Source organism: Coccidioides posadasii, chromosome 1 (genome assembly GCF_018416015.2).
Source record: "Coccidioides posadasii str. Silveira chromosome 1, complete sequence".
NCBI lineage: Eukaryota > Fungi > Ascomycota > Eurotiomycetes > Onygenales > Onygenaceae > Coccidioides > Coccidioides posadasii.
In genome coordinates, this window is record NC_089407.1 from 6094557 (window position 1) to 6119539 (window position 24983).

A 24983-nucleotide genomic window follows, 5' to 3' on the forward strand; every position below is an offset into this window, starting at 1 on the left:
CCTTGAGTTAAATCGGACTGCGACTGTGACTAGAACTCGACCGGACCTGAGACCAACAACTGGAGCATCTATTTTGGTTTTATCTTCCCTTGAAGACAGCTTCAACATGGCTCTCAACGTCAATTCCGATCAGCTACTATCATCGGCCAGAGATCTCTTTTGGACGCAACATTCGAATCTCTCGGAATCGAAGAGACAGCAACTCTGGACCCAGCAACTCAGCCACTTCATCTGTGGACCGACTGCCTCCGCCGCCGCCAGCGGCTCCAGACTCAGCACACAGGATGGAATCGGTGGGCCTCGCTTTTTGGGAAAACGGACTGGGGATGACGTTCCTCGCACTTTGCCTCCTGGATCTCCCCCAACGAAACGACGAGCTACCGTAGGTTTCCACCTTTCCACGTCCTTGGTTATAGCTCCCTTCGAGCTGTCTTCGTTCCCACTCCTCTTTACCCCCTTTGGGAGATTAACTGTGGCTGTAGACCCCGGAGCCTTACTCCGTGACCCGATCGTCCTCTAGCTCTTCATCTTCTGTTCGCTCTCAACTTGCTCGACAGTCATCAACACGGTCTCGGACAGGGAACTCATCTCGGAAGACTGGCACAGCATCCGGCTCTCGCAAATCTTGGAACCAACAAGTGTCAGCTGTTCCCTCGCAGTCGACGGAGGGATTGGCCTTTTTCCCAGCCCAAGCGGCTCCTTCTCCCCTCCAGCAGTCCCAGACTGTCTCAACGGACTTCTCGCAAAGCGGTTTGGACGGTTTCGCTGCTCCCACCCACGGCGGCCAGGCTTCTGGATCGTCCAGTAGCCCCATCGAGATCGACATGGATCACACCATCCCGGCGGACGCATTGGTTCTCGACTCGCAAGATCAAGGTCAGTTGACCGTGGGGACAGAGTCACTTCAGATGACTCGGAGTCTGACATCAGACTCGCTGTGTGGAGGAATGGATATGATCAGGTTCGACTCGAACAGATCATTTCTCGAAAATCTGGATTTTCCAGATGCTCAGTTGTCAGCAAGTTTCAATGCGCAGTCATTTGGTCATTACAATGACGCCAGTTATTGCCTTAACTCTTCTTCTTCTCCTATTTCCCAGTTTCATTCTCGTAACATGCATCATGTTCAGTTTTCTCAGTCACTGCCTGAATCCGGGTCTGACTTCTTTCGTCATGCTGTTTCTCCTTTGAATCGTTGTGCTTCTTCTGCTTCTTGCTCTTCTTCTTCTTCACCTTCATCCACCGAGATGAAGCATTCTCTATCGAGTCAAAGTGCAAACTCGGTAGCCTCAAGCGAGACTCGGGCTCGGCGGAGGACTCGAGAGCAAATTGTGCAAGGCACACAGAAGATCGCACCAAAGCCTGCGAAGATGCAGCCAAATAATGTTCTGGAGCATAAAATAATCATCGCGTCAGAAGACGGCACTTCTCGAGAAGTTGCGGCCATCCCCAAGGCATCTGTCCAGCGGCCTTCACGACCGAAGACCTACTGTAAATACTGCAATGAACAGCCTGACGGCTTTCACGGCGAGCATGAGCTGAGAAGACACGTTGAACGTGTACATGCCGTCGTGCGGAGGGTCTGGGTGTGTGTTGACATCTCCCCAGACAAGAAGTTCCTTGCCAACTGCAAGGCGTGTCGCAACGGCAAGCGATATGGCGCCAACTATAACGCAGCAGCTCACCTTCGACGCACGCACTTCAACCCCTGCCAACGCGGGCGCGGTGGAAGAGGCAAGGACAGCGAGAAGCGTGGTGGGAAGGGAGGCGGCACCACGCCCTCGATGGATGTGCTCAAGCACTGGATGGAGCAGCGCGAAGAGATCGTGGTGGACAACGCACGGGTCCTCCTCGACAACGACATCACCTCGGAGGAGGCCGAACTTCTCGGCCGGCGAAGGATATCCGACACCTCGAGCCTCGACCCCAGCGACGGCCAAGGGTCCGATTCGCCGGCCGTCCAGACCACCTTCGACTCGCACACCTCCTCGCCGGTCGAAGAGCCCAACGACGTGACGCAAGAGCTCGCGTTCGAGTTTGAGGAGTTCACCAACTCGCCACTCGAGTGGGACGAGAGCACGGGAGGTGGCTATCAAGGGTTTGCCAACGCAGCTTTGAATCCTTTCGATTCATCATCCTACTTTGATCATGCATCATTCATGCAGGCCCAGCCGATGAGCGCTGAGGTTGGATCTTATGTTCCTGTTATGCTGTAGAATCGTCTACGATCTACGCTGTACCACTTCTGCCTTGATATTTATCGTTTTGACCCTTTTTGCCCCTTCTCCGTTTTGCTTCTTTTATTCTTCTTTTTTTGTGTTTCTTCCTATTCTTTTTTCTATTTCTTCGTCTTGTCTAGGTTCGGGTGGAGATTTTCGCGAATCTCCACCTGCGTTCTTCGCCTTTTAACAGAGGAGCTCGATTCACCCTCACGGTGGCATTGTGTTCCCTCTGTTGAAAGGCTGTTGATCTTCAGTTTTTTTCTATTCGTGCTTGTAGTTTTTTGCTTTTTCCCTTTTTTTTTTTTTTTTTTTAATGTTGAACGTTTGTCTAACGATTGTATGCTGTTTGAGCTATGTGATTATATCTTCGTTGCCGTTGATCTGCTGCTTTCGTCTGGTTCGCTTGCCTTCGCTTTCTCGGCAGGTTCGAGCCGAAGGATCGCTTAATACTATAATGGAAGATTCGCAGGAGGCCCGAGGCAACTATATCGGACGCAGCTTGCATAGAATCATCACGGATGGCCAGAGCCACCGCCAACGCTACGACAACTCCTCCAGGGCCAAGGCTAAGATACATCCTCGTGGCGCTGGTGCCCATGGATCCTCTCCGCTGGCACAGCACGGAGATGGGAATCGCTTTTCGATCTCCTCCTCGAGGAGGGCTTCCTGTTCAACGGACTGTCGGGCACGGCACCGGGACCATTTCGACGACCTGTATGACGCAACGGATGAATCGGACCGTGAAAGCTGTCCCTCCTTGTCGAGCCAGGCTGAAACGGGGTCAAACAGCTCGTTCACGGTCTCTGATGCAAGCAGCATCTCCAAGGATAGCCGTCGACGGACGTTCCCTACGCTGTACATTCCATCGTCCAAGGTCGGTGCCAAATCCTCACCTCTTCCTCCTACTCCGCCGCCCAAGATCCCCGTTTCTCCTCTAGCCCTCGCCAAGCTGCCTCAAAACGTCCCTAAGATCGCTGCTCCGCCATCTCTGGCTGGAAGTGCCAGCGAGGTGTCCGATAGACCCTCAACGTTCAGTACCCCGCAAACCCCTGATCTGGCTGATGTACCTGATGTCAATTGGGGCGAACAGAGGTTACGAGTGCGTGGCAATCTGGAGTCTGGACACCCTTCCCGATCCGCGAGCGCTTCAGCCAGCCCACGGCTTGATGTCCAGCTGGACGCACCTGAAGACTGGAGTGCTTTCCTTGGGAACTTCCCGCGTATTCCAGCCCATGCCGTCGAGGATGGTTCGTCTTCGGTGTGTGAGTCGGATGCCGCGCCGTCCGTGGAAAGCAACAGAGGATTGCAGCTTCCTGTTGCCGCGCTGGCTGCCCTCCAACGCTTCGAGGTGAATTCAGACCGTTTTCAAAGCAGACCGCCCTCAGAAGTGGGAGAAGCGAAAGAAATGCACGAGCTGCTATCTCACATGCGTTACAAGGATCCTGGCGATCCCTTGTCTGCGTCGGCCTATTCGGGATCCTCGTTCACCTCGTTGAGTGTGCCCTCTCCCGGTGGTTTCTTTGCCTCCCTCAAGGGACAAGCCCGGAAAACATGGTGTTTTTCAAGTGCAAACACGCCCACGTCGGCTATGGCTGAGAAATTTTACGACTTGCCGTGGGATCCGCAAGGAAATACAATCGTCGAGCAAGTTGTCGAATGCCCGGATGATGGCACGGAAGGCCCTCCCACTGCGAAAGCACTGGTATCAGGCCCACCAACTGCAAGAAAAATCCCAGCAGAATTTGCCGAAGAAGCGCAACGCGAAGGAGTTCGTGACGGGCCCGACAACAACAACAACGCAAACAACGACAATGATTATGATGCGACCTACGCGAAAGCTTTAAAAGCTCATTCTATGTCCAACCTTGATCGCACCACCCTTTGGCTGGCTACTCAGTCGGCATATCTAACAGGAATCGAGGACAAACGCCTTAATGGCGCCGTTCAAGAATCGCTAGGAAGTGCGGCAAGTGGGAAAGTGGGTGAAACCAAGCCAACTGCCGATCACATAGATTCGACTAAATACTCGGAACGCTCCACAAAACTGCTTTCGGAGCCCCCGAGCAAACCTTTGCCAACAAAAGAACCCACGTTTTATCTCGGTTTTAAGCATGTTCAGCAAAGGTCACAGAACGCTGATGCTTTCCTCCATAGCAACTTCCGGTTTGAAGCCATGCAGGCTGCCCGTCTAAGTATGCCTGCGAAACATGTTGATCATGTTGCGGGCAAATATGAATTGAACAACCCGGTTCGCCCTCCGTACCGAGGGCCCTTCGCCCAGGCACCACGTAATTCCAAACTTACATCAGTTCTTCAGGAGCAAGTCATGTTTTCAAATGTTGAGAAGGAGCAGGATGCCTTGGTACAACTTCGCGCTTCAGCCTGGGCTATCGAGGCACTGAAGTTTCTCAACGGTGGTCCCCTGGTACCTAGCCCGGCGGCAAAGCGAATGGCAGAAGCTGCTCCACCGGGCCAGCCGGGAACTCCTGGAAAGCGTCGAGTTAAAGCTCTCGACCTTGGAGGTCAGTCGGCATGCGAGTGGGGATGGCATCTTGCGAACGAATATCCCAACGTCGAGGTCTTCACCGCCGTGACAAAGGATCAAGCAGTGAGTCCAGTGGAGGCACCTCCTAATTACCAACATATACCTGTTCCTTGCCTCTGGAAACTTCCGTTCAAGGATAACCAATTCGACCTCATTTCGGCCCGGTCCCTGCACATGTTATTAAAGTCTTCTCGGCCGGTCGGCGCGCGCGATGATGAAGTCGACATGTGCCTGAAAGAATGTCTCCGCTGCTTGAAACCGGGTGGATATCTCGAGTTCTTCCTGATGGACTCTGAAATCGTTCGTGCCGGGACATATGGGTCTGCAACATCCGTCGAGTTCGGATTCAACCTCAAGACCCGCGGTTACGATCCTGCGCCGACAAAGGCGTTCTTGTCGAGGCTCCGCAAGGCAAATTTCGGAGACCTCAAACGGGCTTGGCTGTTCCTGCCCATGGGAGCGCCGTATAACGAACATGCTCAGGTCCCTGGGATAAAGACACCATCCTCACCGGATACTGCTGAGCTAATGGGAAGTACTGCGGACATCGCCAGTACTTCCGGCCTGTTTGGCGGCTGGATGTGGGAGCAGTGGATGTTGAAATTGCAGATGGAGATGGGCCGCGATAATCATAAGTTGCTTGATGAGACGGCTGCGGTTATTGATGAGGGGAGGAAGTGCGGTGCTGGGTGGAGATGCTTGAGTGGATGGGCTATGAAGCCTAAGAAAAAGCAGACATCGTAGACTCTTGATCCTTTTCCTTTGTTGAGTTTTCTTGTCCTATGATCTGATTTAAGCAAAGATAATATGTTTGAAAGTCCATCATGCTGCCTTTGGCGATGCCTCGTGTACGTTAATAATGCCCACTGTAAGCTAGGCTTAGATTGTTGTGTCCCTTCTGGCTTTAACTTAGAGTCCCACTCGACTATCGAAGGCATTCTCTGCTGTAAATTCCACCAACGACGGAAAAAAAAAAAAAAAAAAAAAAAAAAAAGAAGAAAGCGCACGAAGGAAAGGAGCTGCGAGATCTGCAAATGTCTACTCTGTAAGGAGAGATATATCTGTCATGGAAGGCATTGTATCTTCTTAAATTCGCACAACAAACGTCTATCCCTATCTACGTAATCCACCAATGTCTGTTGCTTGCCTCTATCTTAATACGTATCTGGTAGATTGCTTGGTAGAACCGAAAGAAAGTGGATGGAGGATGCCAGTTACACCTGGCTGGAGTGTTAGAGGCTTGGGCGGATTGGATGGCAGGCAGCTTTCGGGCCGACAAATTTCCGTCCGCGCATTGTTGGAAGCTCTCCCGAATATCAACTCCCGCTTTCACTCAAGTTGCTGGGCGCGACGTTCACATAACTGTTGAGATTCCGGTGGAAACTACGTGTCGCTTACTCATTATTCTCTCCCTCCTTCCCTCCATTCCTTCTCCTCCTCTCCCGCGGTACCTGGGCGTTTGAGAGAGCGCACACCGGCAAAAACATCAGTCACCATGCTCTTTTTCAGGTTAAGACTTTGTCCTTTCTTCACCTCCCCTCAACAGCGAACTCATTGAGTAGACAGCTGACATATCAAGGTTGTAATACAGCTTCTTCAAAACCCTCACGAACCATACCGTTATCATCGAGCTCAAGAATGATATCCGCATCCGCGGCATCCTCAAGAGTGTCGATCAGTACTTGAACATCAAGCTCGATGATATTGAGGTCATTGACCTGGACAAATACCCTCATCTTTCTAGCGTGAAAAATATCTTTATACGCGGCAGTGTGGTGAGATATATCGTCCTGCCGCAGGAGGCTGTGGACAGAGGACTGCTGGAAGATGCAACTAGGAGAGGTGCGTTTTTACAAAAACACCTTTTTGGTACTGACGATGCGGAACTCGGGAGATTGATGGCTGACCATTTTGTTCGTGATGTTTAGAGGCTGCAAGTCAGGCGAATAAAGCGAGATGATCGTTTCGATTTCACGATTGCATATATTTTTTTTTTTTTTCGTTGTTTTTTTCTTTTTTCTTTAGGTGGAATATGGCGCAAAAGCTTCCCTCCCCGGAGGTTGAAGTTATGCCCAAAAGGAACGAAACGACGTTATCGCGAAACGAATTACAGAAGCACACACCGTCGATCTCAGAGTTGAAAATTCGGAGCGCTTCACAGATGAGAATACAGACGTGCTTGCGTACGTCTATGCTAATGACATGTTACAGCATGAGGTGATGTTTCGCTGGCATAGTGGCCGCCGGTACCACAGATCCATTGGCATATAATATATACATACGTCCACACATACGTAGCCGTGGGGCTTGGAGTGATGGCATTAAAATTTCAAAAGATTACTGCCATATCGATAGCTTATTTTTAAACTGGCCAAGTCATTTTAAAACCTACATAGTAACAATGCGAACTTCGGAATCCTCCGTCACTGCGTTGCCGGGTCTCCAAACTCATCCGTTGCTGAGGGAAGCAATTAAAACCACGTGACCTCGTGACTGCCCGCGGCGTGTTTTGTCGTGTCTCTTGATCGGACGGCGATCCATTCTTCGACGTGACGGGAATGGATTCTCTCTGCAAAAACAGGCATGTTCCATTAGCATTTCAACTCGTATAGTCTCCAAGAAGAAATGGTACCGACACCCCCTTCCCCCAACGATTTGTATTTTACCGCCCCCTCCCTCCAGAAGAAAGTGTGCCAGCCATGCCACCCTCCGCCTCACCGTTTTTCCGTCCGAACAAACCACCTGCTCGCCAATCGATCAGGATCGGCTCCAGAAAACCTTCCGTCAGGCGAAATACCAGTATTCTTCAGTTCTTCAACAAAGCGGAAACGCCGCCCAAGCCGGTTTCATCACAGAACCGGATCACGCAGTACATCTCGCAGCGACGGAGTAGCACCTCTCGACCATTGTCGCTCAACGATTCTGTGAATACAGAAGTGGAAGAGTTTGAGAGTCTGTTTGTTGAGGACGTTAGGGCAAGGGACAATAACGGTGCTACGACGGACACGCAGGCGTTTTCTGACAGGGAAAGATCAGCGTCTCCGGATGGTTTCTGGGCAGGCACCGGAGCTGCGGATAACGCCATCTTATATGGCGCTGGAGAGGATAGGTACCATGAAAACGGTAAAGCTGTCAAGAAGCGCAAAGTGGGGTATGACGGCTTCGAATTGGATCCCGGTGAAGTGAATGGTACTATAGATCAGGACACAACCGTCCCGCAAGGAGACGCTACCTCGAAGGATTCTGCAGGCGCTACTCCAGCGGGAAAACTTAGGTTTACGGGACCTTTTTTGATTGACTCAGATAGCGAGAGTGAACCCGGATTTCTCGGCCAATCTTCAAGACAGTCAGAAATCGAAAATCAACCGGACTTGGAAGTCGGATATCGCTTCTCAGCTGGAAACGAGTCCATGAAAGTCAGTGAACCACGTCAAAGTGAGGAGGTCTCCGAGGATTCCGATGAAGACAGCAGGGGAATGGGTTCGGAATGCAGTGGCACCGAGGAGCCAAGTGAATTTACTGAATTAGCGGAGGCCAATGCTTTCGGCCCTATTGAAGAATGTCCCGATGACGAAGAGGTGGCGGTTTGCCCAATATGTCAAACTAGTCTCCGGGGTTTAACGGATTCTGTAAGTTTCATTTCATATGCTCCTGTGACGACAATAACGAGACTCATTTATATTTGAAGGAGGCTTCCTTACACGTCAACCAATGCCTCGATGGGGACTCTGCCCCTCTGCCAAGGACGATGAAGAGTGAAGTGACGAAGAAAGTGTCAAAGGCATCTCTATCAAGAGCAGAGCTCAAGGTTACGTCACGTCCTGGGCAGAGAAGCCCGTTTACGGTGAACTCGACGGTCACAACGTCGTCTTCCGCTTTCTCAAAGATCATGTCTGGCAACGCAGAGGATGCAGCATGGGCTGCAGCAGCCGCCAACGAAGTAGCTTCCAGGGGCAAACAGGCTTACGAAAGGACATGTCCTTTTTACAAGATCCTCCCAGGATTCTCGATTTGCGTGGATGCTTTCCGTTATGGCGCTGTCGAGGGTTGCAATGCATACTTTCTCAGCCATTTTCATAGTGATCATTACATTGGGCTGAATTCGAATTGGTCTCACGGCCCTATTTATTGCAGTAAGGTCACCGGAAACCTTGTCCGCCAGCAGTTGAAAGTCAACCCAAAATTCATCGTTGATCTTGAATTTGAAAAGCCCTTCGAGGTTCCTGAGACGGGTGGGGTAAGGGTTACGATGATCCCTGCGAATCATTGTCCGGGTAGCTCTCTTTTTTTATTTGAGAAGGTTTTTGGGCAAGGGAAAGCTCGGAGATATCAACGTGTCCTCCACTGTGGTGATTTCAGAGCCTCTCCCGCCCATATCCAGCACCCATTGATAAGGCCTGATGCCGTGGACCCGGTGACAGGGCAACCTAAGCAGCAACGCATCGATGTTTGCTACTTAGATACCACGTATCTCAACCCTAAATATGCCTTTCCGAGCCAGGAGGATGTTGTCAACGCCTGTGCTCGGATGTGTATGAGCTTGAATGAAAACAAACCTGGTCATCACGATATTTGGAAACGCGGTAAGGCGAATGGAGAAGATCTCAATGAGAAGGATAACTCCGGCAACAATGCCAAAGCCGGTGGGAATCCCAAGCCACGGTTACTTGTTGTCATTGGGACCTACAGTATTGGCAAGGAGCGGATCTGTCTAGGCATAGCCAAAGCGTTAAATTGCAAGATCTTCGCAACGGCTGCAAAACAACGTATATGTGCCTGCCTTGAAGACCCCGAGCTATCCAGCCTGCTCACCAGCGACCCCTTGGAGGCGCAAGTTCATATGCATAGCTTAATGGAGATTCGTGTCGATACGCTCTCCGAATATCTATCCTCCTTCAAGCCCCACTTTACTCATATTGTCGGCTTTAGACCTACGGGGTGGAACTATCGGCCGCCGGCTGGTCGAATGATCGATAATCCGTTGGTTTCAACCGTTCTCCGATCTGAGTCGTGGAAGGCTCGTTTTACAGTCAATGATCTCGTTCCGCAGCGCGGTAGTAACAAGCAAAGCTCATGTTTTGGGGTGCCTTATAGTGAACATAGTTCATTCCGGGAATTGACGATGTTCTGCTGTGCCCTGAGGCTTGGAAAAGTTATACCGACCGTGAATGTGGGTAGTCGGAAGACGAGAGAAAAGATGAAGCTTTGGGTTGATAAATGGGAAGCGGAGAAACGAAAATCGGGCTTTTTTAAGCTGGAAGAGGGAGCAACTCGTTGGTGATCGGCGTCTTTAAGTTTTGGAGAGTATAGTGCCATACGGGGCGTATAAAAAGATGGAAACAGACTATAGATACTGAGACACAATACTAATTGGATTGCACCTAATTATGAGATAATAGTAGGGGGCACGGCAAACTTTTCGCATTGATAATGTGACTTTGGCCTTGGAGATGCTCCAGGAGCCTCGATGTCTCCTTACCGTGCAATAGCCGTATCAGGGCGGTGATTATTTGCAACGACACTACGGAGACAAAAGAAGAGCTCTTAAATACAAGTGGATCCTTAGGGACGGCCATGTCCGGAATGACTACATCCTTGGATCGATCGGGTTACACGACGCCTGTTAACGATTTGTCTTCGATTAAAAAAAAAAGAAAGAAAGAAAGAAAGAAAGGAGCAGAGTTTCTCATTAAGAAATCTAAAAGTACAACCAGCTCTCTCTTCCCTAGACGCTAACTAATCGTCGATCTCATATGTCTCACTGATCACTCCTATTCAGACAACCAATCAAGCCGAGCTGGTTTCAATTTGCTCGGTCCAGTGGTTGTTTCATGTCCACAGGCTTGGGAATGTTCTGCACATAATCCCCCGTTGCCGGGCGTGCTAGACACCTCTGCCACCAATCATTAACCATCTCCCGTTTGGTAATGAGGTCTCCATGTCCAACATCAATCAGCTCCGCAACAGCAGGAATATAGAAGATATCCGCCAGACCGAAGCTGTCGCCCGCCATGTACTGCTTGCCAGCCTTGAGGGATTGCTCGCACAGGTCCAGGTGCGACTCCAGTTGGGATTTCGCCTTCGCGACAGCGGCCTCGTCCACCGGCTGGTCGAAGAGGAAGCGGTTGCCGTACGATTGTTACAGAAGCTCTTACGCGCGAGCGTTGAAGTAGCACATCTCGAGGCACACAGCTTGTTCGAATCGCGCGAGAGCCAAGGCATCCTTGGTATCGGGGAGCAGATCTGTGACGTTGTAGCGTGTGGCGATGTATTTCGCCATTGGGCGAGACTCGTAAAGATGGTCTCCTTCCGGGGTTGTGAGAACAGGGAATTTTCCCATCGGGTTCATGAGGAGAAAGCTAGGATGCTGCGCCAAAGGGACGTTGGTTGCTGTCTTCCACTTTTGTTCTTCCCTTATCTTTCTTTTATGGGACGGTCCGACGGAGGAGGACGGCATCCATGTCGGTTACATACCTTATGTGCACCTTTCCGGAAGTCAACATTGACATAGTCATAGTCCTTCAGGCCACCCTCAGCGACCGTGAGCAGCACGATATCCGAGTATGGCGAGGCCATATTGCCGTAGATCTTGAGCTTGCCTGCCATGTTCCCTCGTTGCCACTTGAAGTGGTCGGCTTTCTTAATCTTTCCCTTGCAGAGAGATCGGGATGGCGGATATCTGGATGTCAGGGCGGGCGAAGGGCCCCGTTTAGTCTTTATGTGGCACGCGCCGACACCTTTTGCGCACTCTTCTCCGTCCTGTCTCCGATCTGTAATGCAATGCACAGCCTTTTGCTATGACTCGACACTCAGTTCTCCGCTCTGCATAAACCTTCTGAAGAGGATAGCAAGGCTAGGGAAAGGAGTTGCGCAGCTTGTCTGCCATATCGGCTACTCGGGGAAGATTCAGGTACCCTTCGCTTTGACTTCAATTTGCGCTCTTAGGAGTGTCTTTTTTTTTTTTTTTTTTTTTTTTAATGTAGACGAGACATCGAGAGCGCGATTGCCTGAGGCGACTGCATGGTTATTGGCACTGTACTCGGCTGCGTGGTACCAGGCGGCCGCTTAGAGCATCGGGTTGAGTTGCAGCTGTGCTCGGCAACGGCCAAAGTCGCCGACTTGAATCCATTTTGACTCTGCAAGGCTGAAGGCCGTTGAACTTTAACCTAACCTTGCACATCCTCCTTCGTGATGATATCAGTGGCTTCCGGTTGACGAACGATACAGTGAACTTTGGAGTTGGTTTACATCTTGGCCGGAGATGCGCTTGATGGGATTGGACTCAAAAACTTTTTCAGTTGGGAACTAATACACATTGTTCAGAGAGTGAAGCGGAACCGGGGATCATCGTCACCCATATTCCCCAAAATCCGCTCCTCCAGCTGCAGTCTATCATCACGTTTCCCTTGCTCTCTCAGTTTGTTTTCCCTCACCAGTCCAATCGCAAACACGATGCTCATGACTCCGCAGAAAATCATCATAGCAAGAGAAACACCGTATCCCACAAAGTATCTGGGCCGGTCCTCCATGACGAAGATATTACTCGCAATAATTCCTCCAATATTTCCAAATCCAACCTGAATTGCCAAGCCGATGGCCCGTTTATAGTGTCCTCCCAGGTTATTTGCCATCCAGACGATGGCGACGGGCTGAACAATGTATGTTCCGGTGCAAACGAAGAAAACCGCCATGTAACGGACGGAAGGTGACAGACCACCTCCTGGAGGTCCTTGGCATAGAAGGATAATATATCCGATGCTAGCGACGATGACACCAAACACAACGAATCCAAATCGGTGTCTTAGGCGGTCGGTGAGGTATGACACTATTAGGGTTACGACGGCTGCGACGACCCAGATCGGGATGCTGTGAACCTGGCTGTCGATACCAGAGTACCCGAGAGAATTCACAATTGAAGGGATGAAGAGCGCAGTGGCGTAGCCCGAGACCGTGATTCCGATATAGATCATACTTCCAACATAGATCTTCCAATCGCTCATGATGCGTTTCCATGCTTCAGCATCCAGCCGATCCATGCGTGCTCCGCCACCGACGTCCTCAGAATTGCGCGCGAGCACGTACTGCTTTTCCTCCTCGGTTAAGAATTTGGCTTGCTCCGGCCAGTCAGCGATAAGGAACTTTGCTGGAACGGCGAGCACGATCGACATAAGGCCTTCCATGATGAATATCCAACGCCACCCACTATACCCTCCCAGACCCCTCATGTGGTCTAGTCCGTATGCGAGGAGACCGCCAAAGGCTCCAGCCACCAGGCCGGCGACCCAGAAGAGCGAGAACCGTTTCTGGAATTCATGACGCTTATAGTACATGGCCATTAGATAGGCACAACCTGGGACAAAACCGGCTTCGAAGACACCGATAAAGAAGCGACAGGCAATCAGGGCACCATTGTTTTTGACGAACCCCTGGCACATCGATGCAACTCCTAAAGCGTTGGTTAGCTTGCATTCTCCGTGCTGAAAAGAGGCCAGTCAGGTACACCGTTATACGCACCCCACAAGAAAGTCAAGAGACTGATCCACGTTGACGGTGTAAATTTCTTGAGGACGATGTTGCTCGGGATATCCAGCAGGATATAAGGAACAAAGAAGACTTGAACCGCAATGTTGAAATCGTTTCCCACTTGTCCAAGCTCCTTCATAATCCCCAAGACGGCAACGTTTCCCAAATTGATTCGATCTAGAAAGCCAAAGACGAATACAACCCAGAGAGGAGCCATCAGATGCATGTCAATCTTGCGCAGTACCTTGCGCGGTGACACCGAAAGTTGGCTTGAGGACCCTCCATCGCCAGATTCTACGTCTGACTTCTCCCTGTTAGCCAGCTTTGGACCGATTTTGTCCTCTGAGCTTTCGGAAGCCATTGTCAAGAAACATCAAAAGAGTGAGCGCTGTCAGAGGCAAATGGAAGCACCGAGACAATGAGAGCGGGGACAGTGAACGAGGAGGTGAAGCGGATCGGCGATGGGTGATAAAAGAAGCAGGGAAGGGAAAGCGCCCAGGACAGTGCTCTCATCTTCCGGAATTCCCAAAACTATTCCGACACTTAGACTGTCTGCTTTGCGAGTATTCGACCCTTGTGGCTTTGCGGGATGGGAGCTAACTGGCCTGTTTTCCATTCGGAGGCGTTGTTCTAAATGCCACCTCCCCCTAAAAAGAAAAACCCTCCGCAGTCATTGCATGGGGTCTTGGGAACTTGCAGATGGGAGAAAAGGGCGCTGGATCCCGCATGCTTGGTGGATTTCAAGCGGGGCCGGGAATCGAGCACGGAGTACGAGCCAGTCGAACTAGTTAATGTCCGTCAGCTTGCAGCTTGGTTTTAATTTTCCGCTTCCACCAAGAGGGCCGGCTGCGTTGGAAGCAAATGGGTCGCAGACACACCACGCGATATCAACATGAACACGCATGCAGCAGTCCCACATTCAACCCGGGAAACCATTAATTGAGCTGATCTCATTCATTACTACTATCTTTGTTCAAGTTGTTGGGAACTCGTTAACATTCGAGGGCTTGAATGGAAGCCCAGGCTGTTCGGCACTTGCTCGCCCCGAAGTGTCAGTGAGTCCTGTTTTTAATCCTTGACAGTTCAACCACTGTGGTATCGCGCCCCTTGGTCCTGCCGCAGAGGTTACCTCTGATCCATGTACCAACAGAAGGGCATGTCGGTTTCTCGCTCTCACTACTCCGCACGGCCGCTTGTGCGGGCAGGGATCGACGCCACGGCGTTTCGGGAGGTGACAGAGATATTTTTCATCTTACTTAATATGGATGTGCAGCCTCTAACTCCGAGATCATGAGCCATACACGCACCTACAGATAATTGGGTGCCATCGTGTATCTTCCTCATTTCGCTAGAGTTGTGCTCTGGGGAAGGCTTCCCGGGGGGTGAGACACTGCCAGAATGCTCCCCTTTTGGGGGGGAATGGAAGGACTCGGGAACTTGGAAGCTGCTAAGAACCTGGCCAGCGCCAGCCCTGGTTGGTGGCCAGGCAATACGGGATCACAAGCGTTACACCGGGCCCTTGTCGCTCCCGTCTTGGCCCATCGAACAGTTCATCTCCATTGCTTGTCATCGGCGATCATTGGCTCATCTCCCTTTAGTAGCCGAGCAAAAAATCTTGCCCTATCTTTGATCCTGTCGGACAATTCTTTTTGGCTTTGTTGGTTTTTTTTTTTTTTTTTTTTTTTTTTTTTTTTTTTTTCCTCTTCAAATCTTTTCGCTAGCGAGGCATCAAGGGGGTTTTCCGCTGGGCGACGCAAAAGATGGACCATTGTTTAGGGACATCAATTTGTCGCTTACACGGTTTGGCAAATGCTTCTGCGATCAAGGTGTCCAGGGAAAAGCGACAGGGCCTTGTTTCTTGACATGCGAATCTCTCTGTGTGCCTTGCTTTCTACCCGTGAAATGCGGGATGTCCACCCTTGCATCCATATTTCACGGAAAATGCTGCTATACCCCAGGTATACGAATGGACAAGAGATGCATCTTGACGTCCCGTTGTTGGATCTCAAGCAAGGTTAAAAACGATATTTCGAAAATAGCTGATCCCTCTTTTTTCTGTCCTCCCCATGGATTGCATGGCACCCAGGGTTTCCCCCATATACAATGAGAAGGTTCTGCTCGCTCGTTCACCGCAAGCTGACTCCGGATTCTTCGCTCCACCATGGTACATGCCAGTTGGTCCTTGCGTGAATTGGTATAATGCCGCTCTTCAGTCACTATGGAGACATTGAAGACATTTCGGATCGTTTGGCTATCCCATCGCTGGTTTTCTCAATCGTGACTCCGCTCTTCATTGTCGCAAGATTCTGGAGTCGCAGAGTCTTTGCCAAACGTTTTGGGCCTGATGATTGGGCAATTCTGGCTTCATCGGTACTGTTCTTGGCCTGTCTCTCCCCCATCCTTCTTGGATGGTTGACGAAACTCGGTCGAGGGCCTTCATTCTAATGGTTAGCATGTGCTGGCAGATATTTTCAGAGACTGTTTCGATCCAGATGATAATCAGTGAGTAATACCTGTGATTTATTGCCTGGCTGCTTTCTGTATGGGATATGTTCTAACAGACTCGCAGTTTGCCAATGGGCTTTTGGAAAACACAAAGACGATATCAATAGAATTGACCCAGCGTTACTGGCAAAAAGTCTCAAGGTACATAATTTTTGCGCATATGAAAATCCAGTATGCAGCGCCTATTCAGCTGACCCCCGATTGCCCTTTTAGCTCTATTTCTATGCGCAAATTTTCTATAAAATTAATATAGGGTTGACCAAGATCAGCATCCTGCTCCTTTACATCAAGGTCTTCATCCAGCCGTGGTTTAGGAAAACGTGCTGGACATGTATCGGCGTTATCATTGCGTTTACCACGGGTACTGTCTTCTCAAGCATTTTCCAATGCACTCCGGTGCACTATGCCTTTAACAAAACGACCCCTGGCGGTGGGAAATGCCTTAATCTTACTGCATTTTGGTATGCCAATGCTGCATTTAATATCTTGAGCGACGCCGTCATCATTGCCCTCCCAATTCCAGTGATTTTCAAACTGCACTCACCTACCAGAACCAAGATTGCAGTTTCCAGTGTATTTGCTGTTGGTCTATTGTGAGTTTCCCCCCTTTCTTCTTTTTCCTCCTCCGTACACCGGAGAGTAACAGTGAACCAGCGTCTGTATAACCTCCGTTCTTCGCTTCACCACCCTCAACGTGGCAACGTCGCATCTAGACACTCCCTGGACCAATATCGGTTCTTCCATGTGGACGGTAATTGAAACCAACCTTGGCATCATCTGCGCCTGTATGCCTACACTTTGGCGTCCATTATCACGCTTCTTCCCTTGGCTTTCGTCTCAGCTCACGAACAAATATGGGACGGGCCAAAGTATGGCGAGCCAAGGACATGCCTCGAACAAGAGAAGAGCGAACCCTGCCAGCGCAAGGGAGGTAGCTGGGTATTGGACAAAAATTGAGTCCAGTGATGAGCAGCTGGCACGGGATTACGGGGTGTATTCTGGTGCTGAAGGTGACAGGAAGGGTGCATCGGAGGATAGCGGGCGTTTCGCGGATGAAACCGCAATCAGGAAGACCACTCAGGTCTCCGTGCGGTACTGTGAAGACGATATTCAAGATCATCCTGGACATGGCGAACTGGACATAGAGATGAGACGAGTAGGCTGATATATAAAATAGACGAATTATAATTGACAAAATTGCCATATTTTAAGGCCAGCACCGTCGCGGAAACTCAATCTAATATGTACGTCCGTTCTCTAGACGGTTATATCATGACGAACACGCGCTCTAAGCTCCACGGTTCTCTCCCAGGATGATCCATTGGCAGTTCCAGTGGGGAGGAACAGCCGAAGGCAAGGTTCAAGGGACTAAAGATCGCGGCGATGATTGTGGACGGGAAATTCTGTCACCATTCTTGGCTGTGCGGTGTCAAAAGGGCAAACCCGGTCAGGCATAAGCCGGCAGTTCGCGCAGTGCAGGCCAAGAGGATTTAGTTGAAGCGGGTTTTTGGTGAGGATCGGGAACTTCCCTCACTCAGCATTCAGGTTTGCTGCCCCCTCTCGCAGTGGATCATCGATCCGAGCGTTGAGGACAACCAGAAGTTAGTTGCGAGCCGGTGCAGTGAGGGGGTTCACAACGCCTAGTTATAAATACGACAAACCCACTTCCTTCGCGACTCGGGTTTCTCCGTTCGGCCTCCTTCATTCATCATCGACCACGGATTGCTCAAAGCTTTTTGGTCATTGATTGCGCTCAAAAACGGCCGGCCTTGACGTCAACCATTTTCGCCCGACCGTTCGCCCGCCTCTACGGAATATCCCCGCGCCTTTCGCCCGCCGTTCTGCAGCATGGCATCAAGTGAGACCCAAGCTACCGTCGAGATGGCTGAAGCTCTGAGATCAAAGCTGGAGGGTTCTGAAGTCCTCACCCCTTCATCCCCGGGCTACGAAGATGCAATTAAGCGATGGTCTGACGCGGCGGTGAAACGAGCTGTAAGTTTGCAGTTCGAAAGAAATGGATAGCCAGTTTTATCTCAGGACTGTTTGTCTGAGGTTGATGGCTGACCAGGGAGACTCCAGGGCCTGGTCATGCTCGCTACCAGTGCAGAGGATATTTCCAAAGCCGTCCGTTTCGCCCAAGAGAACAATATCGACTTGGCTATTAGAGGAGGCGGTCATTCCGTCTCGGGGACCAGTTCCAGCGATGGAGGCCTCGTTATCGACCTATCTCTCATGCGCAAGGTCACGGTCGACCCTACAAAGAAAACAATTACGGCCCAGGGGGGAGCTCTTTGGGTGGATGTTGATACTGCGGCAGCTGCCCACAATCTCGCCATGCCTGGTGGCACCGTGAACCATACTGGCATTGGAGGCTTGACACTGGGCGGCGGATACGGCTGGCTGAGTGCTAAATATGGACTTGTGATTGACAATCTCATTTCCGCAAAGATGGTCCTCGCAGACGGGCGGATCGTAACGACATCCGCTACAGAGGAGCCGGATCTCTTTTGGGCAATCCGGGGTGCAGGGCATAACTTTGGCGTCGCTGCTGAATTCACATATCAGGGCTACGAGCAGGTAAACCAAGTTTACGCAGGTCCTCTGATTTTTACTGTCGACAAATTGGAAGGCGTTATCGAAGCATTGAATTCTACACTGCAAAATCCGGATGAAAACTCGGGTGCAGTATGTGCCATCACCAGGCCGCCAAATGCTCCCGATATCAGCTTAATTGTGATTGTATTTCACAATGGCACAGAAGAGGAAGGCAAAAAGAGATTTGAGCGTCTATTCGCCCTCAAGCCGGAAGTCATCGAAGCTAAAATGATACCATATTCTGAAGTCAACACGCTGATGAATGCAGCAGCTCAACACGGCGGTCGCAGAACCTTTAAGGGTTTATTCTTCGCCCCGCCCTTAAGCCCGGTTTTTGCCAGAAAGATAGCTAGCATGGTTTCTCAGAAACTGCGAGAAGAGACTGATATGGGCGGTTCTGTACTGGTTTTAGAATTCTTTGATATGCGAAAGATTATCCAAACGAAGCTGACCGACACCGCGTTCGCCAATCGCGGGACCACCTTGAATGGCGTTCTGAGCTTGAGATGGGAAAATTCAGCCAACGATGTGAGGTACCGGCAGTGGTCTCGAGATTTGCAGATGTTGTTCAAAGAGGAGCTCGACGAAACTAGGAAGAATGGGATTCCATCCGGCGAGGGTGTTCCTCAATATATTAATTATGCCGAACGTAAGTTAATGGCCAGATTTATTCAATTTTCCCCCTTCTTTTGTGATGCTTCGATCACGAAACCAGTACTGGTACTAAACGCATCTCGTAGCCGGTGATATCGTGGTTCCTAGCATATACGGAGTCAATGGCGAGAGATTACAGAAGCTCAAGGCCAGATACGACCCCGATTCCGTTTTTGGCAAAATGAACCCAATTATCCCGGCCAAATAGGCAACTTGGTTCATAGCTTAGAATCCAGCTGGTCTGAATTTTGCTAATAGTGTTCAGCTCTATGGCTTGGATAACTCTAATGATTGGATAAATTGGTTGAATATTTTTGATATGAATTGCATTCATGTTTACTCCTGAGAGGTGTGACCTGGAGGCACGAGAAGGAATGATTTTCTGCCGCAAGTCTTAACCTCCGGAGAGGTGTTTGTTGACTTACACCTTGTCCCTTCATCCGAAGGTGGATCTTTACATGCGAATGTGGGAATCTTACCGTAGAACCACTTGCAATCTCGGAGAAGAGCACGAAGTGAGGCATATTATTCATCAGGGGCATGAGCTTGATAATTTTGACACTGCAAGCGTACTGAATCAGCCAAAAATCCATAATATCCTAAACATCATACTCCGTACGCCCGGATTCATTGTTCAATGGCATCCATCGTAATGGCTATTATCACATTTTAAACACTTTTATATCTTTCCCCGCAGCCCTAACCGCCATTCTCTCTGGTGTCTCACCAGCCGGGTCTTTTCACATGGAAATATGGAATCAGAGCCGCCACTGCTGGTATCGAGCACAGGGACTGCTATACCCCACAAATACTGTGAAATCCCTGTCACTTCAAGGGCGGGAGGATTTTGGGGCCGCACAGGCTCGAAATATATTCTTAGGACCAATAATGTAGCCATGGAGAATGCTGATAAGGAGGCGGTCAGCATAGCGTTTCTTGTGGCCGGCATCTCACGTCACATTGCGACGGTCTGGATCAATATGGTGATACCCGAAGGAATGGAGTTCACTTGCAATACGGGCTATATTCGACACTACCGTGCTCATAATCCATGGGAATCGAATGTGAGCTTCCCGGTTGCTTCAATGGTAGCATGGCCAAGCAAGTTGGGAGCGCACATGCTTCCGCCATCTGGAACCCGGTTGGCTGCATGAAACCCCAGGATGGCACGCTCTCCAATCCCCACTGCATTCAGCTTATCTTTGCAATGCTTTGAAGCTCGGGGTTGGTCACTTAAACCTGGGTGACACGGATCAGCCTCTGTTGTCCAAATCATGACCAGCAAAATAAGCTTCAAAGTGGATTTGCCCGGTGCTCGAAGGCTTTTATGGTCGGCAGCCAGTTGCAGTCTCTCTCGTGACGAGCCCATTTTTCAAATATGCAATTTGTCTGCTGGTCGAGGCTTTTTTTCTTTTCCTTCTTCCACGTGGCAGTTAACTTCGGAGAAACTAATTACTTACTCCGTATTCCGTTGAAGGCGGCTTCATCCAAACTTCCACAAAAACTCACTATGCTCCAGGAATCAGAAGGCTAGGGCCAACAAGCTTGCTGGGAACCTTGTTCATAGCTCTAACGAGTCCGAGATCGGAGTTCTTTCACAGCCTCACCTCTTGGTGATAATGGACAACGTCTTTCTGGAGAGGAGGCGGGAAAATTGAAGCAACATCCATTAGCTACACTAACAATGATATCATACAGAGAAAAGCAGCAGGCATTCAGAATCTCAGGTCATAATTTCCGAAAGGACAACAACACGCCTCCCAAACCAGCCAGAGTACCGTCCTACAGGCTTTCCACCCTATGCGAACTGGCGTTTTTTGATAATGATATTTGGTCCATTTTTCTGACTCGTGAAGTGGTCAACCATGTGGAGATGACCGGTGGCATCCTCGCCAACGCGATCAGCAAGCTCGATATCGAACAGGAACATCATTCGGGCGAGCGTCAACCGCATCTCCATCAGCGCCATACCCTTGCCAATGCAGCCGCGCGGGCCAATGCTGAACGGGCAGAAAGCTCTGCGCGCAAGGTCTACGTTTGCTTTCGAGGATGTCCACATTCCGTTCTCGCTCTGGCACAAGGCACCCTCGATCCAGCGCTCTGGGATATAGGTGTGAGGCTCGCGGTAGTATTCGGGCTTGCGGTGGATAGCATAGCACGGGGTTCCGATGTCAATGCCGCCCGGGAGGTAAAGTCCATCGACCTCGATGCCACCGGGAAGCACTTCACGGGGCATAGCTCCAGGCACAGCAGGGCAAAGTCGCATAGCTTCGTCCATACACGCTCTCAGGTAGACCAGCTCGTTGAGCTTCGGTCCGGTCACAATCTCCTCCACGTCGTCGAAGGTGTCTCTGACCTCCTTCTTCAATTTCGCCAGGGCGTCTGGAGTTCGGACAAGATAGAATATGGTTGCAGCAAGACTGGTGGATGTGGTATCGCTACCGGCAATCATCAAAACGTTGCTTTCTCCCCAGAGCTCGGGAGTCGAGAGTCCACGACCGGATTCAGGGTCTTTGGCATTAAGGAGATAGTAGAAGAAATCCTTCTTAGCCTCGTGTCCAGCCTGGGTACGCTCCTTCGCACGTTGATTTGCCTCAACACGAGACTTTTGGATGAAATTCCACCGATCGTTGGTAAGTTTACGAATGAAAATCTGGTCCAGGTGCCAGTTATCCAGAGGCATCCACAAGCCGCACTATTTAAAAAAAAAAAAAAGACAAAGAAAAAGAGTCAATTCGTGCAACCAGACCTAGAGGGCCAAGGATGGAGGGTGAAATATGACATACCACGTAATGACGGTAAGCGGCTCGGTCAACAAGGCCGATAACTTCCCGTTTTCCGCGCTCGATCAACATGCCGAAGCTTTTTCCGAAACAGAGCTCACCCATAACGTCGTACGTCAGATATCCAAACCAATCGGCCATATTCCGGACAACGAAACCCTTCTGTGTCCTTTGAGCACCGGCATCGAGAGATGGTTCGTCACCGGCCATGATAGCACAGAATTGGCGAATATTAACCAACATGACACCTTCCATGCCCTTCAGAGCATTGTCGGAAAATGCCTGGCTCAGAACACGTCGCTTTCTGCCGTGGACGTGCTTATCGATCACGTTGTGGGTATTGTACACACCCTTGATTGCGGGGAAGGCATTGTAAAAATCTCCCTTCTTAACCTTTTTGCCATGACCGTAGATGTCGTGCAAACCTTGGGCGCTGTTGATGGAGAGGAAATTTGGTGCAACTCGCACGTGAGGGCCGTATTTCAGATGCAATTTATACAGCCACAAATGACGGTCGCCCTTCAGGCCATGGAACAGCTGCACCCAGGGAGTGACGGATGCGAGGAACGGCCCAGGGTATTTTCGGAGTGGGTGGAAGAATTTGTTGTACACGCAGTAGCCGAAGGTCTAGCGGAAAGCTGGTAAGTCAAAGATGCTTGGATATATTTTCTAAAGATGCATGCATCTCCTCGGTGTCATCTGAGTGCTGCAGAAAGCAAACGTACCAGAAGAGCAGTCAGGGCGGTGAAGCCCACGCCCACGCTCAACAGAGAGAGGTGGGCGACGAGCGGCTGCAGTAGCATGGCCGTTTGGATTCTCTTTGTCCTTCTGGGTTCGTCCTTATTCTACCGTTGACGCCGTTGAACTCTCGTCGCTCATATCAGTTTTCCCGGCCAAACGGGGATGACGTCAAGCCGCAGGAAACCGCGCAGGACTCAGGCACGGGGCGGCAGCAGCAGCAGCAGAGCGGCGGGCTCGAGAAGAGAACACAGAGACACCGGGCAGCAAGGGGCTGAGGGCGACAGAGACAAGGGCTTTATTAATTACCCTTTTTTTTTTTTTTTCTTTCAAGAGCAGGAATTCGTGTGCGGCTGTGGATTCCACCGAGAGCCTTTTTATCGCTGGCGGTGTTGCGCGGCTAGTTGCGGAGGTCGTGGGGGAAAGCTGACCGGCGGGAGAAAGGGTGGCTACTTTGTAATGCCCCCCGGCCGGAGTGGTTTTGTCTCGCGGCGCACAGCTCGTCTGCACCCCCCCCCCCCATGTCTGGGCGGAAGCGTGCCGTCGTGCGCTCTGGCCGCCGTCCCGGGACACCAATAGAAGTCCTCGCGCTCGGATATTTTCTGCTGGCACAGCGCACAGCGCGGGCCGGGTGCAGGTTGGAGGTTCGTGCCGGTCGGGCGGCCAACTCTCGCCTTTTGCCTTTTGCCCGTCTAAAACGCCGCCCTTCCGCGCGCGCCCCACCCCACATCTTCGGCTCTTATGTAATCAATGCCGTCACCAGCCGCAGCTCAATCACGTGATTAACACACACGCATCTTCGTTTCTCCGGCCGGCGTTGGAAGTTCGAAAAGTTCGCTGCAAGTGCGGCTGGCCCGGAACGAGTTTTGTCCAGCATCGTGCATCTGGTTCGCTGACAGACCCTTTTCGTCTGCTCGTAACCCGGTCGTTCGTGTTACACAGCTGGGTTTATGGATGCGAGAACGCTTGCGAAGATTATGGAGCTGAACAACTGTCACCGTTGTCATATCTCCAGACGGTGCTTGGCGTGCCACAGCTTGCTCCTCGGTTTGTCCAGGGTAGCACTCTCAGTTCCGATAGCCGATTTCTCCATATCATACATACTCCGTACTATACCCGCTTTATTTTTCTCAAGTCAACGATATCCAGGCTCTCTGGTTGGCTAGTGTCCCTCGGTCAAAAATAGCAACTTTTTTTTTTTTTTCTTGTTCCTTGGCTGGAATCGACAACTTGAGCTGGAGGAACCCCCGTTCAATAGCAGTTTACTCTTATCATGAAAGCCGGCACTAGCTTGCACATGATGAGCGGTATCAGTGGTCACCGGCATTTCATCGGCTTCTTGTCTGATCAACTGTCGTGGCCTTTATATCCGCAGAGAGCTGCAAAACTGGGGCCTTAAAACCTTCGTACTATTGCTCTAGAGGATGAGCCGCGAGTGGTCTACCTGCTCACAGCTCCCGTGTATTAGCCAGAGACTCAGACAGCAATAGAGTCACTCGCCCTACGAGTTTGGCAGGCTCGGTCTGTAGCCGTGAATAGTACGCTTTGTTATGCTCCCTTGGGGCATGGCACGTTTGTTCGGAACCTGAACCTGAATCTGAGATGAAGATGTATACCTTTCACTCCCGAGCTGCCACATGCGTAAACTGGAGTTGTCTGCCTTTCTTTTGATACCGCGGGGTTTAATCCTGTGATAGCCGCTTCTCTTTATCCTCTTTCCAATGTACAACCAGCCGTGCTTGTTGCGTGTGATCAAAATGCGGATGGGGGACCCGGTGATGACCTTGGGGGAGTCAAAGCGACGTCCTTCGATTGGAATTTTGTTGTCGAACAGAGACTTTGCGAAGTCACACAGACCAAGGAATTGATATATCAGCGAATGGCCGGCGATTGGCCTCCTGTCCATGTTCATTCCAACTAGTTTGAAAAGTCGGGTTCAAGACCTGACAATAAGCCTAATTAAGTGTTAGGAAAGATTTCAGCCCAAATAATCCTTACCGGACTTTTGATGCGTCTGATCTTCTTCGACCAGCTCAGACTCCTTAAAGGAATTGACCAAATGCATCGTCTGGCGCTTTAAAGGAATTGGAGCCTTTCAATTCCAATATATGAAGCGGAGCTGATCGTGTGCATTCTACTTGACGTGACGTATCACTGGATCCCCGTGTTCGATCTGAGTCTTTTCCGTTCTGAAGATGAATTTATGCTCCCACTTTGTTTCCCACTCACCTTTAGCCTTCCTTTAGTCCGATAAGGCCCCCCCCAAGAAGCTCCGCAAAGCACCTTTGCCCTAGAAGAATTGAATAATGATGCCGCAAGAGTCGGTCCCGGAGCACTTACACTACTGAAAGATTGCATTGTCTCGAAACAGGGATCTACGACCACGTTCGGCTACACATGAGTCTGGTATGAGCTGAC

The 24983-nt window shown here is 50.6% G+C and overlaps 10 protein-coding genes across 10 annotated transcripts; 6 read left to right on the top strand and 4 right to left on the bottom strand.

Moving 5' to 3' along the window:
- Window positions 1–8: 8 nt before the first annotated feature.
- D8B26_001777 (uncharacterized protein) lies at window positions 9–5554 on the top strand. Its single transcript, XM_003065748.2, has 3 exons — window positions 9–382; window positions 483–2186; window positions 2647–5554. Exons 1-3 carry the CDS (start codon window positions 107–109, stop codon window positions 5509–5511), a joined length of 4845 nt encoding a protein of 1614 aa, XP_003065794.2. The 5' UTR covers window positions 9–106; the 3' UTR covers window positions 5512–5554.
- Window positions 5555–6106: 552 nt separating this feature from the next.
- On the top strand, window positions 6107–7158 carry LSM2 (U6 snRNA-associated Sm-like protein LSm2). Its single transcript, XM_003065750.2, has 3 exons — window positions 6107–6276; window positions 6359–6609; window positions 6696–7158. The coding sequence occupies exons 1-3, from the start codon at window positions 6263–6265 to the stop codon at window positions 6725–6727; spliced, it is 297 nt and encodes a 98-aa protein (XP_003065796.2). The 5' UTR covers window positions 6107–6262; the 3' UTR covers window positions 6728–7158.
- Window positions 7159–7466: 308 nt separating this feature from the next.
- Window positions 7467–10048, top strand: D8B26_001779 (uncharacterized protein; the record flags this gene model as incomplete). Its single annotated transcript, XM_003065751.2, has 2 exons — window positions 7467–8396; window positions 8456–10048. The coding sequence occupies 2 exons, from the start codon at window positions 7467–7469 to the stop codon at window positions 10046–10048; spliced, it is 2523 nt and encodes an 840-aa protein (XP_003065797.2).
- A 522-nt stretch (window positions 10049–10570) lies between these two features.
- D8B26_001780 (uncharacterized protein) lies at window positions 10571–11747 on the bottom strand (the record flags this gene model as incomplete). The annotated part of the gene is made up of 3 exons (XM_066123631.1): window positions 11242–11747; window positions 10958–11134; window positions 10571–10873 (listed from the first exon to the last, which is right to left on the bottom strand). The coding sequence occupies exons 1-3, from the start codon at window positions 11371–11373 to the stop codon at window positions 10571–10573; spliced, it is 612 nt and encodes a 203-aa protein (XP_065979706.1). The 5' UTR covers window positions 11374–11747.
- A 274-nt stretch (window positions 11748–12021) lies between these two features.
- D8B26_001781 (uncharacterized protein) lies at window positions 12022–13651 on the bottom strand (the record flags this gene model as incomplete). The annotated part of the gene is made up of 2 exons (XM_003065753.2): window positions 12022–13213; window positions 13282–13651. The coding sequence occupies 2 exons, from the start codon at window positions 13649–13651 to the stop codon at window positions 12087–12089; spliced, it is 1497 nt and encodes a 498-aa protein (XP_003065799.1). The 3' UTR covers window positions 12022–12086.
- Window positions 13652–15734: 2083 nt separating this feature from the next.
- On the top strand, window positions 15735–16392 carry D8B26_001782 (uncharacterized protein; the record flags this gene model as incomplete). Its single annotated transcript, XM_066123632.1, has 3 exons — window positions 15735–15792; window positions 15860–15936; window positions 16009–16392. 3 exons carry the CDS (start codon window positions 15735–15737, stop codon window positions 16390–16392), a joined length of 519 nt encoding a protein of 172 aa, XP_065979707.1.
- Window positions 16393–16537: 145 nt separating this feature from the next.
- Window positions 16538–16960, top strand: D8B26_001783 (uncharacterized protein; the record flags this gene model as incomplete). The annotated part of the gene is made up of 1 exon (XM_066123633.1): window positions 16538–16960. One exon carries the CDS (start codon window positions 16538–16540, stop codon window positions 16958–16960), a length of 423 nt encoding a protein of 140 aa, XP_065979708.1.
- A 683-nt stretch (window positions 16961–17643) lies between these two features.
- On the top strand, window positions 17644–19252 carry D8B26_001784 (uncharacterized protein; the record flags this gene model as incomplete). Its single annotated transcript, XM_003065755.2, has 3 exons — window positions 17644–17787; window positions 17875–19039; window positions 19131–19252. 3 exons carry the CDS (start codon window positions 17644–17646, stop codon window positions 19250–19252), a joined length of 1431 nt encoding a protein of 476 aa, XP_003065801.1.
- Window positions 19253–20657: 1405 nt separating this feature from the next.
- D8B26_001785 (uncharacterized protein) lies at window positions 20658–23083 on the bottom strand. Its single transcript, XM_003065756.2, has 3 exons — window positions 22553–23083; window positions 21831–22454; window positions 20658–21739 (listed from the first exon to the last, which is right to left on the bottom strand). Exons 1-3 carry the CDS (start codon window positions 22628–22630, stop codon window positions 20843–20845), a joined length of 1599 nt encoding a protein of 532 aa, XP_003065802.1. The 5' UTR covers window positions 22631–23083; the 3' UTR covers window positions 20658–20842.
- Window positions 23084–24066: 983 nt separating this feature from the next.
- D8B26_001786 (uncharacterized protein) lies at window positions 24067–24630 on the bottom strand (the record flags this gene model as incomplete). The annotated part of the gene is made up of 2 exons (XM_066123634.1): window positions 24067–24482; window positions 24564–24630. The coding sequence occupies 2 exons, from the start codon at window positions 24628–24630 to the stop codon at window positions 24067–24069; spliced, it is 483 nt and encodes a 160-aa protein (XP_065979709.1).
- Between the last annotated feature and the right edge of the window lie 353 nt (window positions 24631–24983).